General features: G+C 48.8%; 5 protein-coding genes across 5 annotated transcripts; 1 reads left to right on the top strand and 4 right to left on the bottom strand.

Moving 5' to 3' along the window:
- Positions 1-262: 262 nt before the first annotated feature.
- On the bottom strand, positions 263-430 carry HETIRDRAFT_408748 (uncharacterized protein; the record flags this gene model as incomplete). Its single annotated transcript, XM_009546263.1, has 1 exon — positions 263-430. One exon carries the CDS (start codon positions 428-430, stop codon positions 263-265), a length of 168 nt encoding a protein of 55 aa, XP_009544558.1.
- An 839-nt stretch (positions 431-1269) lies between these two features.
- On the bottom strand, positions 1270-4805 carry HETIRDRAFT_458383 (uncharacterized protein; the record flags this gene model as incomplete). Its single annotated transcript, XM_009546262.1, has 10 exons — positions 1270-2451; positions 2512-2562; positions 2618-2653; positions 2707-3035; positions 3107-3587; positions 3647-3961; positions 4033-4227; positions 4279-4287; positions 4344-4400; positions 4464-4805. The coding sequence occupies 10 exons, from the start codon at positions 4803-4805 to the stop codon at positions 1762-1764; spliced, it is 2505 nt and encodes an 834-aa protein (XP_009544557.1). The 3' UTR covers positions 1270-1761.
- A 1606-nt stretch (positions 4806-6411) lies between these two features.
- On the top strand, positions 6412-8396 carry HETIRDRAFT_314095 (uncharacterized protein; the record flags this gene model as incomplete). Its single annotated transcript, XM_009546261.1, has 3 exons — positions 6412-7268; positions 7327-7957; positions 8016-8396. The coding sequence occupies 3 exons, from the start codon at positions 6412-6414 to the stop codon at positions 8394-8396; spliced, it is 1869 nt and encodes a 622-aa protein (XP_009544556.1).
- Positions 8397-10611: 2215 nt separating this feature from the next.
- Positions 10612-11101, bottom strand: HETIRDRAFT_109216 (uncharacterized protein; the record flags this gene model as incomplete). Its single annotated transcript, XM_009546260.1, has 2 exons — positions 10612-10876; positions 10929-11101. 2 exons carry the CDS (start codon positions 11099-11101, stop codon positions 10612-10614), a joined length of 438 nt encoding a protein of 145 aa, XP_009544555.1.
- Positions 11102-11929: 828 nt separating this feature from the next.
- HETIRDRAFT_312374 (uncharacterized protein) lies at positions 11930-12701 on the bottom strand (the record flags this gene model as incomplete). Its single annotated transcript, XM_009546259.1, has 2 exons — positions 11930-12346; positions 12396-12701. 2 exons carry the CDS (start codon positions 12699-12701, stop codon positions 11930-11932), a joined length of 723 nt encoding a protein of 240 aa, XP_009544554.1.
- Positions 12702-13498: the final 797 nt, after the last annotated feature.

Here is a 13498-nt window from a genome sequence, read left to right as displayed (position 1 = left end):
CGGTGTAAGTGAAATTGTTCGAGATATACGTCAGAATCAGCGGGCGGTGACGGTGCGTAGTAGCTGTTGCAGCCGAAGGGCATTTGTTATCCTCGTATTGTTTTTGTACAGATATAATAAGCAGCGCAGAGCGGAGGGAAAACGGCATCATGGAGTTGAACGAAGACTTGTAGGAGAAGACTACTCACAGCATCGCTGGCAGCAATCTCTTTTTGGTTCTCCCTAACCTATTGCGTCCCATCGCTTCATCAGCCCCACCCCTCTACCCCTCCTTCTGGTCCGCAACTCCTGCATCCCGCGGTTTTTTATGACCGTTCAGAACCTTCACGTCTGGATGCAGGAGCGAGGGCGCGGTATCATGGAGCAACTCGCAGACGATGTTGAGTTCAAAGGCGGCCATGGCGACGTGTACAATAGCAACAAGGCGCATGTGAATTTCTCAGAGAGGAGAGCCTGAGCTACTGGGAGTAAGAAGGTGTGTGGTTGCGTCGCGTTGCAAACATTGTCATGGAAACTAAGGGGGTGTGGAAATAGGACAAGATGCGACGACGTACGGCATAAAAACCTAGAAGAAGCTTTGAGCGTTACATGTCTTCGGTGTAACTTGAGTCGTGGAGGCTATCTCAAGTCATATTCCCTAGCTAGAGAGCACAGCGTCTTATGTGTTCCAGGTCTAGCCAGCACCAGATTTAAATATGGGTCGGCGGTACCTAATGACGAAGAAAATAGTGCATAAACTTGTGCGCATCAATGAGGCGATCCTGGCTGGGACTGGCCTATGAATATTTTCTGCGCATAGGGTCAGCAACAGAGACTACTCGGGACTGGCCTTGCCTGGTCAGGTTCTGTCAGCGACTCAGCGCAGGAAAATCTAGCGAATGTAGTCTAGGGACGATGCTGACGCTTGCCGACAATCAGTGCGAATAGAAAAGGTTGAAATACCTGATTGCGGCCAATTTGAGCACGGACAAAAAATTGAAAAGCCTGCGGAATCCGGACAAACATTGAAGCTGGTGAAGAGCGTGCCTCCTCGCATCGTCAGAATCTCTCTTTATAACTCTCCATCTACAATTCTTCTACCGCCATGGGCACCCCTGTGGTCAATGAATATCCCAGCTTATTCTGTTCGTATCTCCATGTATCGAACCGTCTCTAAGTGACTGAAGTAGCACACACATCAGGCTCTGAGACTATGAGCTTGGTGCAACTATTCGTACCAACAGAAGTTGCCCATGACACGGTCGCTGAGCTTGGGGAACTCGGAAACATGCAGTTCAAGGATGTGAGATTAGGACTGTCGAATTCACGTTATATGAAGCTAACGATGAGCTGCACAGCCGAACCTCATCAATAGGACAGTGGGCAAGGAGAGCGTCGTCTGCTCTGACCCCTCCGCCTCGAACAGAATCGGCATATTAACTGGCGCATCGATGGTCAGGTGTCTCGGTTCGATGCTACTTATGCGACCCTATCTGTTTTCATGCGTTGCAGTAGCCACCCGCTGACTCATATTCGCAGGGACTCGGCCACATTCATTCACATTTGAGGGTGTTCTCATTGGCCGTAAATACTTACAAACCTGCCTTAATGACGTCCTGACGATGGAGCGCTAGTGTTGCCCATTCGCACCTTCTTCAACTGAGGCGGAGGAGTGGGTGGAGAGCCGGGCACAGTACCGGTGCACGTCTCTGGATGTTGCGACCTCCCCTTCGGAGACGTCGAATCCCAGACCGGTGCTTGGTCCGAGCCCTGTCGGTTCCCTCAGTTATCCTTTAGCGGAGTCGCAGGCAGTCTCTGCTGCCCCGCATGCGGCGATTGTCTCTTTAAGCTCTCGTCAAGTTGGCGAACCCGGAGTTGAATGAATTCGAGGTCGTCCTTCCTTCGCTGAATCTCCTTATCTGTCTTGTTCTCCATGCGCGCAACCTCGTCAGCATCCAAATTTGAATGCAAGTTAGACTTCGACTGTATCTTCCCGAGCTCGTCCTCGAGGGACGTCAGAACGCGGTCATGTAGGCTTCCCACCACGTAGTCGTTGAAGGTCATGTATCCAAAGCGAAGGGTCTTCCACCATCTGGAGATAAGAGGCTTCAAAGAATCAAAGTACGGGTGTATGCACTTGAGGATGATTTCGTCGAGGTCGTCAGGGTTGTTGAAGAGCAGCCGTTTGTTGTTCCATAGAGTGTGATCGTCCTCGGAGTCGAATAGACAGTAAACAGCGGCATATATCGGCTTGGTCTCTTCGGTCAAAGGTTCATTGATGGAGAGCTCAATTCGACGTCCTCCGCCAGGACCATCACGCGTGAGGCAGAGATAAAGAAGTACCCAGAAGAAAGACTCGAGATCGTGAATGACGCTGTGGACAACCCGGCCCGTCGACCTCAGCGCCTCGGTACCTTCGTAACGCACATTTGAAAGATATATAATCTCGGCGCTCATGAAAGCCCTGGTGCCCTGGAGCACAATATCTGGTGTCAGACGAAAGTCGAGGGATAGACGAAGGTGTTTGCTCACTGTCTTATGTCTTATATGCGGAAGATGCCCATCCCAAGCTGGAGGGCGATCCTGATGGACAGCAGTGAGTAGAGACGCCGGTCGGATTTTCAGCATAAAAGCTCACGAAAGGCGTTTCCAAAAAGAGATCTTCTGCTGTCAGCTAAGTCATAGGGTCAGTGTCTGGAGTATGATCGAATAAACGACATCAATCACCTTTTTGTTAGCGGTTCTGAGGTCCGGATTCATGCTGAGAGCTACGTCTATATATATCAAGAAATGTGATGGGTAACGAGCGATGAGGATGCCAGCGGCCTCGTCGGTTACGGACACCTGCCAGAGGAGTTGAAGGAATCCAGCCGTGTCCTTGTCGGGAGGCCCTGGTGCTGGGTATTCTACGCGTGTGTCCGATGTTTTCGAACAATCAAGGTCGATGAGTTTACCACAAGTATCTTCGACATCGACATCAGACCTGGGACAGATAAGCACGTTGCCGGTGCTGACGTCTCGATGAAGCATAAGACTAAACCAGTAATCGCGGTGTCCTGGAGAAAGGCGGTCAATACGGTGCCAGCAGAATGCTCATAAGATTCGGACAGCTTGAAAGGATGCTTACCTTTCACAGCATCGATTAGGGTATTGACAAGCTCGGGAACGTCTTTGAAGAACTTGATGGGCCACCTGTACGTCCGCATCAAAGTGCGCGTCAAGACGCGATTTATCGCCGATCGTCCGTCGGCAATGACAGAGAATTCCAAGACCTCGGAAGAAGTCGATGTAACGTAAAGAAAGCTTTCATGGGGCTGGGACTCATCGAGCTCCGGCTTCTTGCACTTGTTCGAGCGTAATTCGGACACTCCGGGATCTTTAGGCAACTTATTTCTCTTGAGTGAAGAGGCTCGGACCTCCACGCCGCGACGAATGTGATTGGCCGTGTCGTCGACCACCATGCCTCCCTGCTCGTCGTCCATGACTCTGATGTCGACTGAGTTGACTATATCGCAGATGTGAAAAGAGGGCGGCTTGGACAGGGATTTATGGAACGTTGCTTCAGTCTGCGACATCTCCGGACGCCACGACTGTTTGAGCACAAACCGCTAGCATGTCAGGTCAGTACATATGATCAGTCAATTATATGTACCCCGAGAGACCTCACCTCCATGGTTCTCTCGTTCACAACAAGCCACACAATCGTCGCTCGACCTTCCATCACCTGCGCTCGCACGGTACTGAGAGCTTTGACTGTCAAGTACCTGTCTTCGCCCTCGTTTCCGTCAGATCTCGGACCTTGTATAGCCCAAGTTGTCTCATGCGGGCTCGCACCATAGTAGTCGAGGGTCATGTCCTTGTCTGTGGAGAAGTGATATGTAGCCGTCTCCATGCGATAGATACGCATCGTCGTGTCCCAACCGAGCCTAGAGGGATTAAGACGAGACAGAGATATAATGACCTTGATGAACTTCTTAGGCTCCTGTGCAAAAAGGAAAAAATGAATAGATGTCCCATTAGAGCGGGTAAGAACGAATAAGAACACAAACGTACGGCGTGGATATCGATCGCGGTGCGTGTTCTGACCAAACCAGAGCGGTCGCACATCCATACTGTGAGCTTCGACTTGCACAACAGAAGTCCTATAGCAAAGCGCCGGTCCAGTTGCTCGGTGAGCACCATCCGCATGTAGCTGCAGAGCTGGAGTATCCCTTCCAACATCTCCTCTTCACTGTCCTTCGGTTTCATCTCAACGGGAACGTGAACACGCAACCACTATAACTCACATTTCTTCAGCACCTCCTTTCGCTGAGACAAAGCGATGAGACCGAATTAACTGTATTTAAATCGAAGAACGGACGCACCTGAAGCTTCAACTCCTCCTTTTCAGCTTCTTCCTCCGGCCCAGAGCCCAGTTGATGCTCAAGATCTTGAATTTGTGTGTCGAGTCTCTTAAACTCATCTCAGGCGTCCTTTAGTCCGACAACGGCCAGCAAGTCAGGGCGAATTTGCGGCGACCACCGGTCAGGAGACTTCGGGATTTTATTAGGACTCGCTTGCCAGGAGATGTCAAGCGCGAGTTCAACTATGGGATTAGTGGCGCTGCAGGCAGCGACGATTGCATTGGCAGTATCTGCAAACGAAGAGTAGAGCTCCTTCTCTGGCTTCGGAACCTTCGGTAGGGAAAGCCACTGGGCTGAAGACGAGTTCAGCGTGTGGAGGACATTACAGACGTCGTTGTCAGCGGTCTTCCAGCCAAGGACGTGGTCTAGAAAGGTGTTGGTCTCGATAGTCCAGAAGCTGTCTTGGACATCGTCTTTGGCCATCTTCTTAAAGTCAGGGCCTGGGGTTTGATGCAAGGCGGATGTCACTGCAAGAGAAAATTTAATCTCAGTATCAGCTCGTGCTCGTTGAATGCGATTGTGCTGTAGTCTCCGTGGCCGACCTTTACACAGAAGACAGTCGTTCTGTGTATAAGGTCTGCACACAAATTTGATGATTTGGCAGGAGGTCCAGCCTCGGCTGTTTCCGAATGATTCATGTCATTAGGCAACTCAAGCCGAGCAATGCCGGTGATGCCGCTACATGCCGTTCACGTGCCATAGTTAATAAAATGATAAGCTACGGATAATTATGAAGAATATACAGAGCCTTTTCCTTCAAGATGCAAACAACGTGGAGGGTTCCTCGCACTCCTACAGAACAATATGGCATACCACAGACACCAGGCAGCCAGAATACAACTCATACAAAGGCCCCAATTGCTGATTGGCAGTCCCCCGAAAGAAAAATGCAAGATATCCTCAATGCCATAAAATCTACTAGGTAGTCACTGGGTGAATTTCTCTGCCGCCTATTCTGCGATGACAAGGGACAAAATATTTGTGTTGATATCTCTACCTCACAGTGCCAGTACCTCGAGAAATTTCTCTCTGGAAGCACCAAACACAAGCCTCTCAATGTTGTTTGAGGAATATACAATCATCATCATAGCATCCCACCATCCTACCATGGCAATGAAAGCCTCTATTTCTCAGTGGATGCGGAGTTGAACACGATATCACATGCACAGCCTACAATATTGACATGGGCACTCAAGCTTGTCGGAAATAAGATTGCATACGAGGCCACTGACCTTGTGTTGCCATCGTCAGGCCTCTGTGTACATGCCTCTGGAAAGGATGTCCAAACCAAAGCCGAAGAAGCAGAGGAGTTGACCCACGTACCCCATGGCGACAGCACAGCAACAGAGCCCGATAATTTGGCGGACCTTGTGGGATCATCTCCAGATAATGGCATCCTCGATGTCGGTGTGACAAGCAGCTCTGGAACACAGCCAGCACACGAGAACCTCCTTGAAAGGGAAAGACAGGAATCAGATCATGCAGAAACAGTTCTGAAGAAAAGGAAAGCCAAATCCCGATCACTAGATCTACTCATATCCTGGGATACCATTCAGCATTTCTCTATGGAGAAGCTGGTGAGCCAATACAAAGCAGTAGCTCCAGTGACCTGGAGGATTTTGAGTCAGTTCATTAGAAAACTTCCAGAGTCAGACCCAAATGAAGGTTGGTACTTGTCAGCCAAAGACTTAGAAACATCAAATCAGGAGGTGGTGAATAAGGAGACAGTCGAAGAGGAACAGGATGATACTGAGTCGGAGGAGTACCGCCCAAGCTGTCATGTAAGTGCATGGATTCTTGAACAGCTAGTGGAAGACAGCGCTGATGCTCGAGGATTAGGTTCTGACAAATGTAATCAGTGCATTAGTACTCAAGAAGAATCAATGGGCAAACCTTTTCCCATTGTTACAAGGGATTGTTGTTACGAGGGATTGTTCTTTTTGCATAGAGGGGCCATCAGCCGACGTATAGAGTGGGCAGTCGCTTGGCAGCTTGCACACCATATTTAACAGTGACACGTGCACTCAAGATGATGGCTTGGAAGGCACACGAGGGGTTGCGCAATGTCGGCACTGATGGTCAACCAACCATTGTGGTGCTTGACAACATACAAGCTTACAAGAGACTTTGGAATCTATCTCTTGGCAGAGAAGCCCAGATGATTGTGGGAACCGGGGCAACAGCGGCCCAGATGGAGGACTGCCTACCAGGAGCATTTGAGCTAGCCCCCTTGCTAGAAAACTGCAAGCAAAATAAATGGTCCACTCTCACGATTGAAGCACTAGAGAAGTATATCAACTGGGTGCACATACATGCTGTCGAGAGGTTTCATTGGGTCGATGCCTTGATCTTCTATGTGCTAGCCCTCACCATGCACCGCAATGCTTTTGGACACATGTTCAATGATCAGACATGCAAACACCAAATCAATCCGAAACAACATACTATGGTTCAGCCGCTCGGGACAAATAATGCCAATGAGGTATCTACGCAAGGCATGATGGCAGCATTGAGCAATTTTTTGGGTCAGCTAGGAATCACTGAAGAGACTTACAGGAGGAAGTTATTGTTTTTCACAGGCAATGGCAAAGCCTTCGAAGGCATCAACAAGGTGAAAAAGTTGTTATCTGTGCAAGAGGGTGATTTTAGGTCATTCCAATCTGTGCGTGCAGTGCTTGAGATATGGCATACAAAATGGACCGACCTCATCCGAATCTTCCAGTGTCACTGGGGTACTGGCCATGAGGTGTCCGACCCATCTACCTTGGGCTACCTAGCGCGAGCAACATCGAGTCCTATTCTGTTGAATTTGAGCAAGGTTGATTTTTATCCAAGTATGCAGCTGCTGAATATTGCCATGCTTGGTCACATTCTTGACTGCTGGGGGTAATTACTGTCTTTGTTTCAACTTAGTCTTGACCGCTTTTGATTCACCAACCATTAGGGATTACTTAGGGACTGACAATCTGAATGCCTTCTTTGAATCCCTGGCTGTCGCAAACCGCCTGCTATGCCTGATGGCACTTTTTGATGATGCCGACATCTTGGTGAAACAATACTATACTACAGATGCATATATGCATACACTGCACCCTAAGCTAGCGGGTGGCACATGGTACTCTGATGCACCCATAGGACCAACCTGGGGAATACACAGCATGAATTCCAGTACGACAGGGAGAGACATACAACTGAACCTTGACAAATCTGTGAGATCGCTTGGTGATCTTAATGATCATGGCGGCGCATCGCAATCAGAGGACATGCAGACCATGGAGGTGATGGATCTGGATCTGTGCAAAGACCTCGATGGTGCATTGCAATTAAGGGGCCTGCCAAACACTGCGGCAATGGATGATCATGTCGTGGCGGCACGCGTGGAGGGTTCTTCAAGTGATATTGAGAGTTCAGATACCGAGTTTCTGCTCAAGGAATCAAAGTATGAGTCACTCAATTCCCAAAGTGATTGGGCATTGGTGAACAGCATTCTTCTGATGCGAGATGGCATCTGGTTTTTGGAGGTCTGTCGTACGGTTGCCTTAGGTGACATCGGACGAGTCTGGGAAGTTCTAAAGGTTAGTATCGTGCTTAGTGGCTTCCTGCCGATGTCTGACCATAGGATGCTCACCCTAGATATGGATCTTTACCTTCTTGGGATCTGGCCACTCCAAATACACTGCCTACCTCGTGAAACTGTTCTGCAACATTACTTACGAGTATCTAAAGGCCACTCAGATTGCTCTCTTCAACAATTGGCTGGTCAATCTGTCAGGAAAAGCGGGCAAATTTCATGAGCTGGATTTAATGCAAGAACATTTCAATAAGTACCTGGAGGAATTTGCTCAGCATAAAGAGAAGGAATTTGGGGACGAATGGTATCGTGATGTGCTGTCGATCCACATCCACAACTTCATGCACCTCTCCAATGAGATAGAAGAAGCAGTCAATCTCACAGACCGGAGCTCGCACCATATCAATAAGTGCATTAACAACAAGCTGAGGCTTGTTATCTAGATATGTCAGGAACACAAGCTGCATTGCAGACGAGAAGGTCGAGATTTAGGATTTCATGCTCAGGATAACCTGGTGGATGGGTACCACAACTTGGGAGAAGGCGGGAAGTTGTATTCCTACGTCACAAAAGGTCTGGAGGGTATCGTCGAGGAGGAGCAGGCAGTATTGCCTGATAACATTGAAGATGGCACTAACTATTTGCACACACCCATTTCGTACCTTGATGGCTGTGTGGTGATTGGCAACAGCCCATGGGTATAAATACGTGGTGCCGCATCAGGTCACAACCCTTCAGTCAACTCAGAATACGTCGATGCTTAATCAGACTTATGGAGATGCTGGGGAGGGAACACTTCTGAGGCCCTGATTGCAAAGGATGACCGATTGGTGAAGAAGGCAGCGGCTGGTTTTCGACGTCTGCTTGGTCTTGCTGACAACAGAGTGGATTAAAAATGGATAGTACAATGGGCAAATGAGCCGCGTTCACAAGCACCTCCTTGAGAACGGTGCTTGCCTGCCATGAGGGTCTGTTGGATCACATAAACTTGTTAATAAAGTGCTGCCTACCCTCACATATTGCGTGATCATACCGTGGTTTCACAGCTGAGGGGGTTGTATATGCAATTGCAAGCGGAGCGTCAACGACGCCAGATGCACACAGTGATGGAGATGAGCCGGCCATTGCGAGCAGATGGTCAATGACGCCAGATGCACACGCTGAAGACGAACTGCCCGCGACTGCAAGCTGGGCGTCGACAATGTCAGATGCGCACACTGAGGTAGATATGCCCACAATTGTGAGGGGAGCAATGACAACACTGAATATGCATGCATGCGCAGAGGGCGTATTAGAGGACATGAAGTGGTCAGTAGACTGCTAAATGCCCAGGCACATTGCGAGAATGTACCGTGCTTTCACAGCTAACTGGGTCGTAGCAAGATTGATTCTGTTTGCGAGTGGATCCTCTTCGACTGCAGGTGCGCACGCTGAATGAACAAGCCAGCAAATGTTAACAATCAGTGACATTCCACTGCAAAGCCATGTGGACACTCGCCTGCTAGCACACCCATCTTTCCAGCCACTTTTTCTTGCAACATCTGGGCTCTTCTAGCAAGGGCCTGTTTCTTCCACACAACACACATGTGGTCGTATCGTTCGTTAAGATCCTGGATACCCTCCCATAGCATCCTCCCATCGCTTTCCCAGAATTCCCATCCCTCCAAGTATCATCGCAAGTCCTCGATGTCACAAATGAGATGGAAATTGTCAAGAATGGCTTGATGCTGTGCATTAGGCATGTAGCACCAGTAGGGCACCAGCGGGTACCGAGGGCCATCATTCTTCATCTATCTGGTAAGATATAAGCCATCCAAAACTCTCACTGTATGGACATGTAACTTAGAGATGAGCTTCAGGCAGATGACGCTGTCTGTCAAGGATGTGGTATGCTATCTTGAGGTTGTAGGCAGATTTTTTGAGGCAGCTTGATCTGAAGTGGCGATCGGGAAGTCCCTTGTTAGAGCAGTGATGTGCTTGCGATGGCTCTGCATGTGAAAACACAACACAAAACACACCACTAAACATAGGGTAGGCAGGGAGCTAACTTTACTACAAATATCGAGAGACCCTTGTAAGTTGCGAGACAGGGCGTGCGATACGTACTGCAAGATATCGAGATCTCTAGTGAGGTGAGGCGAGGTTACACGAGAATACTCTCGTGTAAAACAAGGTGGTGGACCGTGGGCCAAGGTGTGAGTGACCGAGGCAACTTCAAGGGCAGCGACGAAGGCCCTGACAATAGCGGCGATGAAGGTGACAAGTGCTAAATTGAGCAAGTGCAATGTTGGTGCAATGCGATATGAGCGAGATCTTTGTGCGAAGTTGAGCTCTAAACAGAGGGGTGTTCAAAACTGGTGTATTGCAGTGTCGTAGGCAGGTATTTATAGTAAGTCAAAGAGAGTATAGTAAACACAAACTCGTAAGGTAAGGTAAATCAATATTGCACCAAGACCGTAACATAGAAAAATAAAGAAAAACCATGTGCAGAGGTGCTCGCAGACCACGAGGTTCTGTCGCACTGTGGTCAAGAGACAAAGCAATATTTAGTAAAGAGGTGAAGCGGTGAGACAAGGTAAACTCTAGGAAGGTGGAGGGGCAATGGATCATGGGACCTGTACTACCCAATAAACGCACATGATAAAGCTTTCTGCAATATCATATCGCAGAGCTGCTCGTGGTGTGGTCCGTGCGGTCGATGCTTGCGAGGCGTATGGCAAGAGCTTGGCAAGAGCTTGGCGAGGTCTTTGCAGGTGCAGCATGCTCGAGGTCGTTGTGCAACACGCGTGGGGGCTGAGTGAGATAATACAAGGTGATGACTGAGGGGTGCGAGACAAGACCGCGTCGGCACAAGACCATAATGCTGAGGTCGTAGTGGGCATTGGAGGGAGTCTCTCTGGGCTGCGGGGCCACCCAGCGGTGTCTGGGGTATTCCCTGAGGTCAGCATGCTAGTGCTCGTAGAACTGCAAAAAACGGGGTCCCGGCGCTTAGAGAGGTGGTGCGCTCATCAGCAGGTTGGTCAAAAGCAGGGGGGTATGTCGAGAGAGATGTGTTGTTAGAGGCTACCGGTATTGCCTGTGAAATGATCTTGTCCGTTGCTGGGGCTGCTGCTTCCCGACTTGTAGCCATGGGGTTCAAATGTGGCATGCTGGGTGAGGTTGAGGAGGAGGCTTGCCCCAGCTTTGCAATCTGGGTACGAGGCACGAGTCGTCGGATACAACTTGAGCAAGGTAGACGATGTCGAGCCTTGACACAGGCCTTGTGGCAAGCAGGCTGCATACTGCTGAACATGTGGTTGATCTCAGCCACCAAACAGCCATTTATAGCATGAGCCTTGACAAGCTTCAGCATTTCTGCATCGTGAGCTTTCCTATTCCTTGTTCTCATGTAAACCACCATATCCATATTGTCTGAACACCTGTTTGTTCCCACGCTCACGCGTGTCTTCACAGCACAACCTACTTCTAGATCCGATGAGTGCCCATTTGTTGTCAATTTGCCTGCACGCCTCTGACCACCAGATGTCGCGGTCTCCAGCATAGACGCCTCAACATAGGTGTAGCCTGTTGCATCCCTTGAAGGGTCTTGTCCCGCGCGACAGATTTGCTGCATCATGGCAGCGACCGATGCTGGTGTGCTGAGATTGATGACAACGTCAACTTATTGTAAGTCCGCATCCATCGTAATTTTCACAGTTGAGACCACAATATGGGTGTCCGGATCCTCACAAAAAGCCCACAGGCATTCAGCATTGTCCTTTGGCCAGATCAATGAATTATAGGTGCGAATTTTGCGCTGTTGAGTGGGCCCCAGTGGATCAAGGCGACGCAAGTAGGTTACGATGCAATACCTGAGATCAATAGTGTTACAAAAAATGATTGTTTTTTTTGTGCTTTTAGCAGTCCAGGCAATATCAGGGAAGTCTTTCCCACCAAGTCCGTGCGTGAGTGTACTGAATATTATATGCAGATTAGGTCATTCACAGGATCTTTGGATTGTCTGATATGTCCCATCGCAAAAGCCCAGAAACTTGGTAAGAGATGTCTTGGCCTCTGAGCCTAGTGTTCTGCTCATTGCCAGGACAGGAATGCCAACAGGGATGCGCACAATAAAGTGGTTGATCTGACCATAGGCTTCGCAGAAGTCTGCGGCCCATGGAAGGACAACATGAGCCTCATTGATGACATACAAAGCAAGAAGCTTCCTAAACCATTCATTTTGTACAATTCTCTCGAATTCCGGTGAGTTCAGCCGTTCTGGAGACACGATGATAACCGACCACTTCCCTTGTTCAACCTCCTTTAGCAGGTTTTTGCCTTTCTGGTGCGCTTCCCTCACTGTCTCCTTGTCTAGCAAGACCACTCTAACTCCCATTCTTGACATTTCTTCCACCTCCTCACCTGTCAGATCCATGTTCTATGCTAGTGCATTTAAGACTCACCTGACACAGTCCGACATCAATCAGGGGTGTGATCATCAAGACCACAGTAGTTGACCGAATGCTTCTCACAAAGGGCGGCAAGGATCTCAGAGGCTTCTTTGACAAATGGGAGATTAAGATATGATGTAAGTATGCAACTGCTGTCTTCCCTTCGCCGCAAGCAACAATAACCAACTGATTATTTTCTTCTAGTATATTGGCAGTACTGTTAACTTGCCAGTTGTGGGGACTATTTGGCCACGGTAAAAGAGTGCATAGAGTTTCTTTAATGTAGAGGATCCCTTCGGGGGATGTCCAGCCGTTCATATTCAAGGAGGAATAGATTATGGAGAAAACAGTGTATTTTTTGGCCCCTAAGTCTCCTAACAAATTCGAGAAAAATCACGTGAGCCCCTTTAAGTTGGAGACAGAATTCTATCTGTTCTTGCCCTGCCATCTCCTGTCGACCTTCCTAATAAGACAGGTCGCTGGACCCCCTGCCAAAGCATCTAATTTGTATGCAGACTAATTGTGCTGTAAGTATATGGGCCCATCAGTGAGTGGCGGCATCCTGCAAATGAGAGCAAGTGGTGGGCGATTACAAAGGGTGTACACACCAATTGAAAACACTTGATTGTCTTTAGATTGGATTCAAGCCTGATCAGATAGCGATGGTATCTGTTTTGTACGCACTGAGGCTCGAGGGAGATAGGCAGTGGGAATTGGGTATTTTTGATTACAAGCACTCTCGCAGGCCCCGGGAAGCTCCACTAGATGTTTCCCCGTCAAAACCCTCAAAACCCAGCCAAAAAAATAGTAACCTTTACTGATTTTTGCCCCAGAAAAAGAGTAATTCCGGCAGGGATGATCACGTGTGTCATATTTTGTCATGATTTATCACACAATGTCACACTAATTCTCTAGCTCTCATTTCCGCAGGTTTCCACTCGTTTCTGTCCATTTCTTACTTGTCATGGGCACTTGCAGGTGTTCAAGGACTCCTTGCAGCCGCATCCGATATATCCATTGCATATAGTTGGCATGAGTTTTATCTTCGAGATGGTTCAGGCGGAAAGGAGATCGTGAACCGGTATGTCATCAGATTTGGACAGTGATATGGCGAT

Source organism: Heterobasidion irregulare, assembly GCF_000320585.1.
Source record: "Heterobasidion irregulare TC 32-1 unplaced genomic scaffold scaffold_03, whole genome shotgun sequence".
Taxonomy (NCBI): Eukaryota; Fungi; Basidiomycota; class Agaricomycetes; order Russulales; family Bondarzewiaceae; genus Heterobasidion; species Heterobasidion irregulare.
This window is presented reverse-complemented; position numbering and strand designations above follow the sequence as displayed.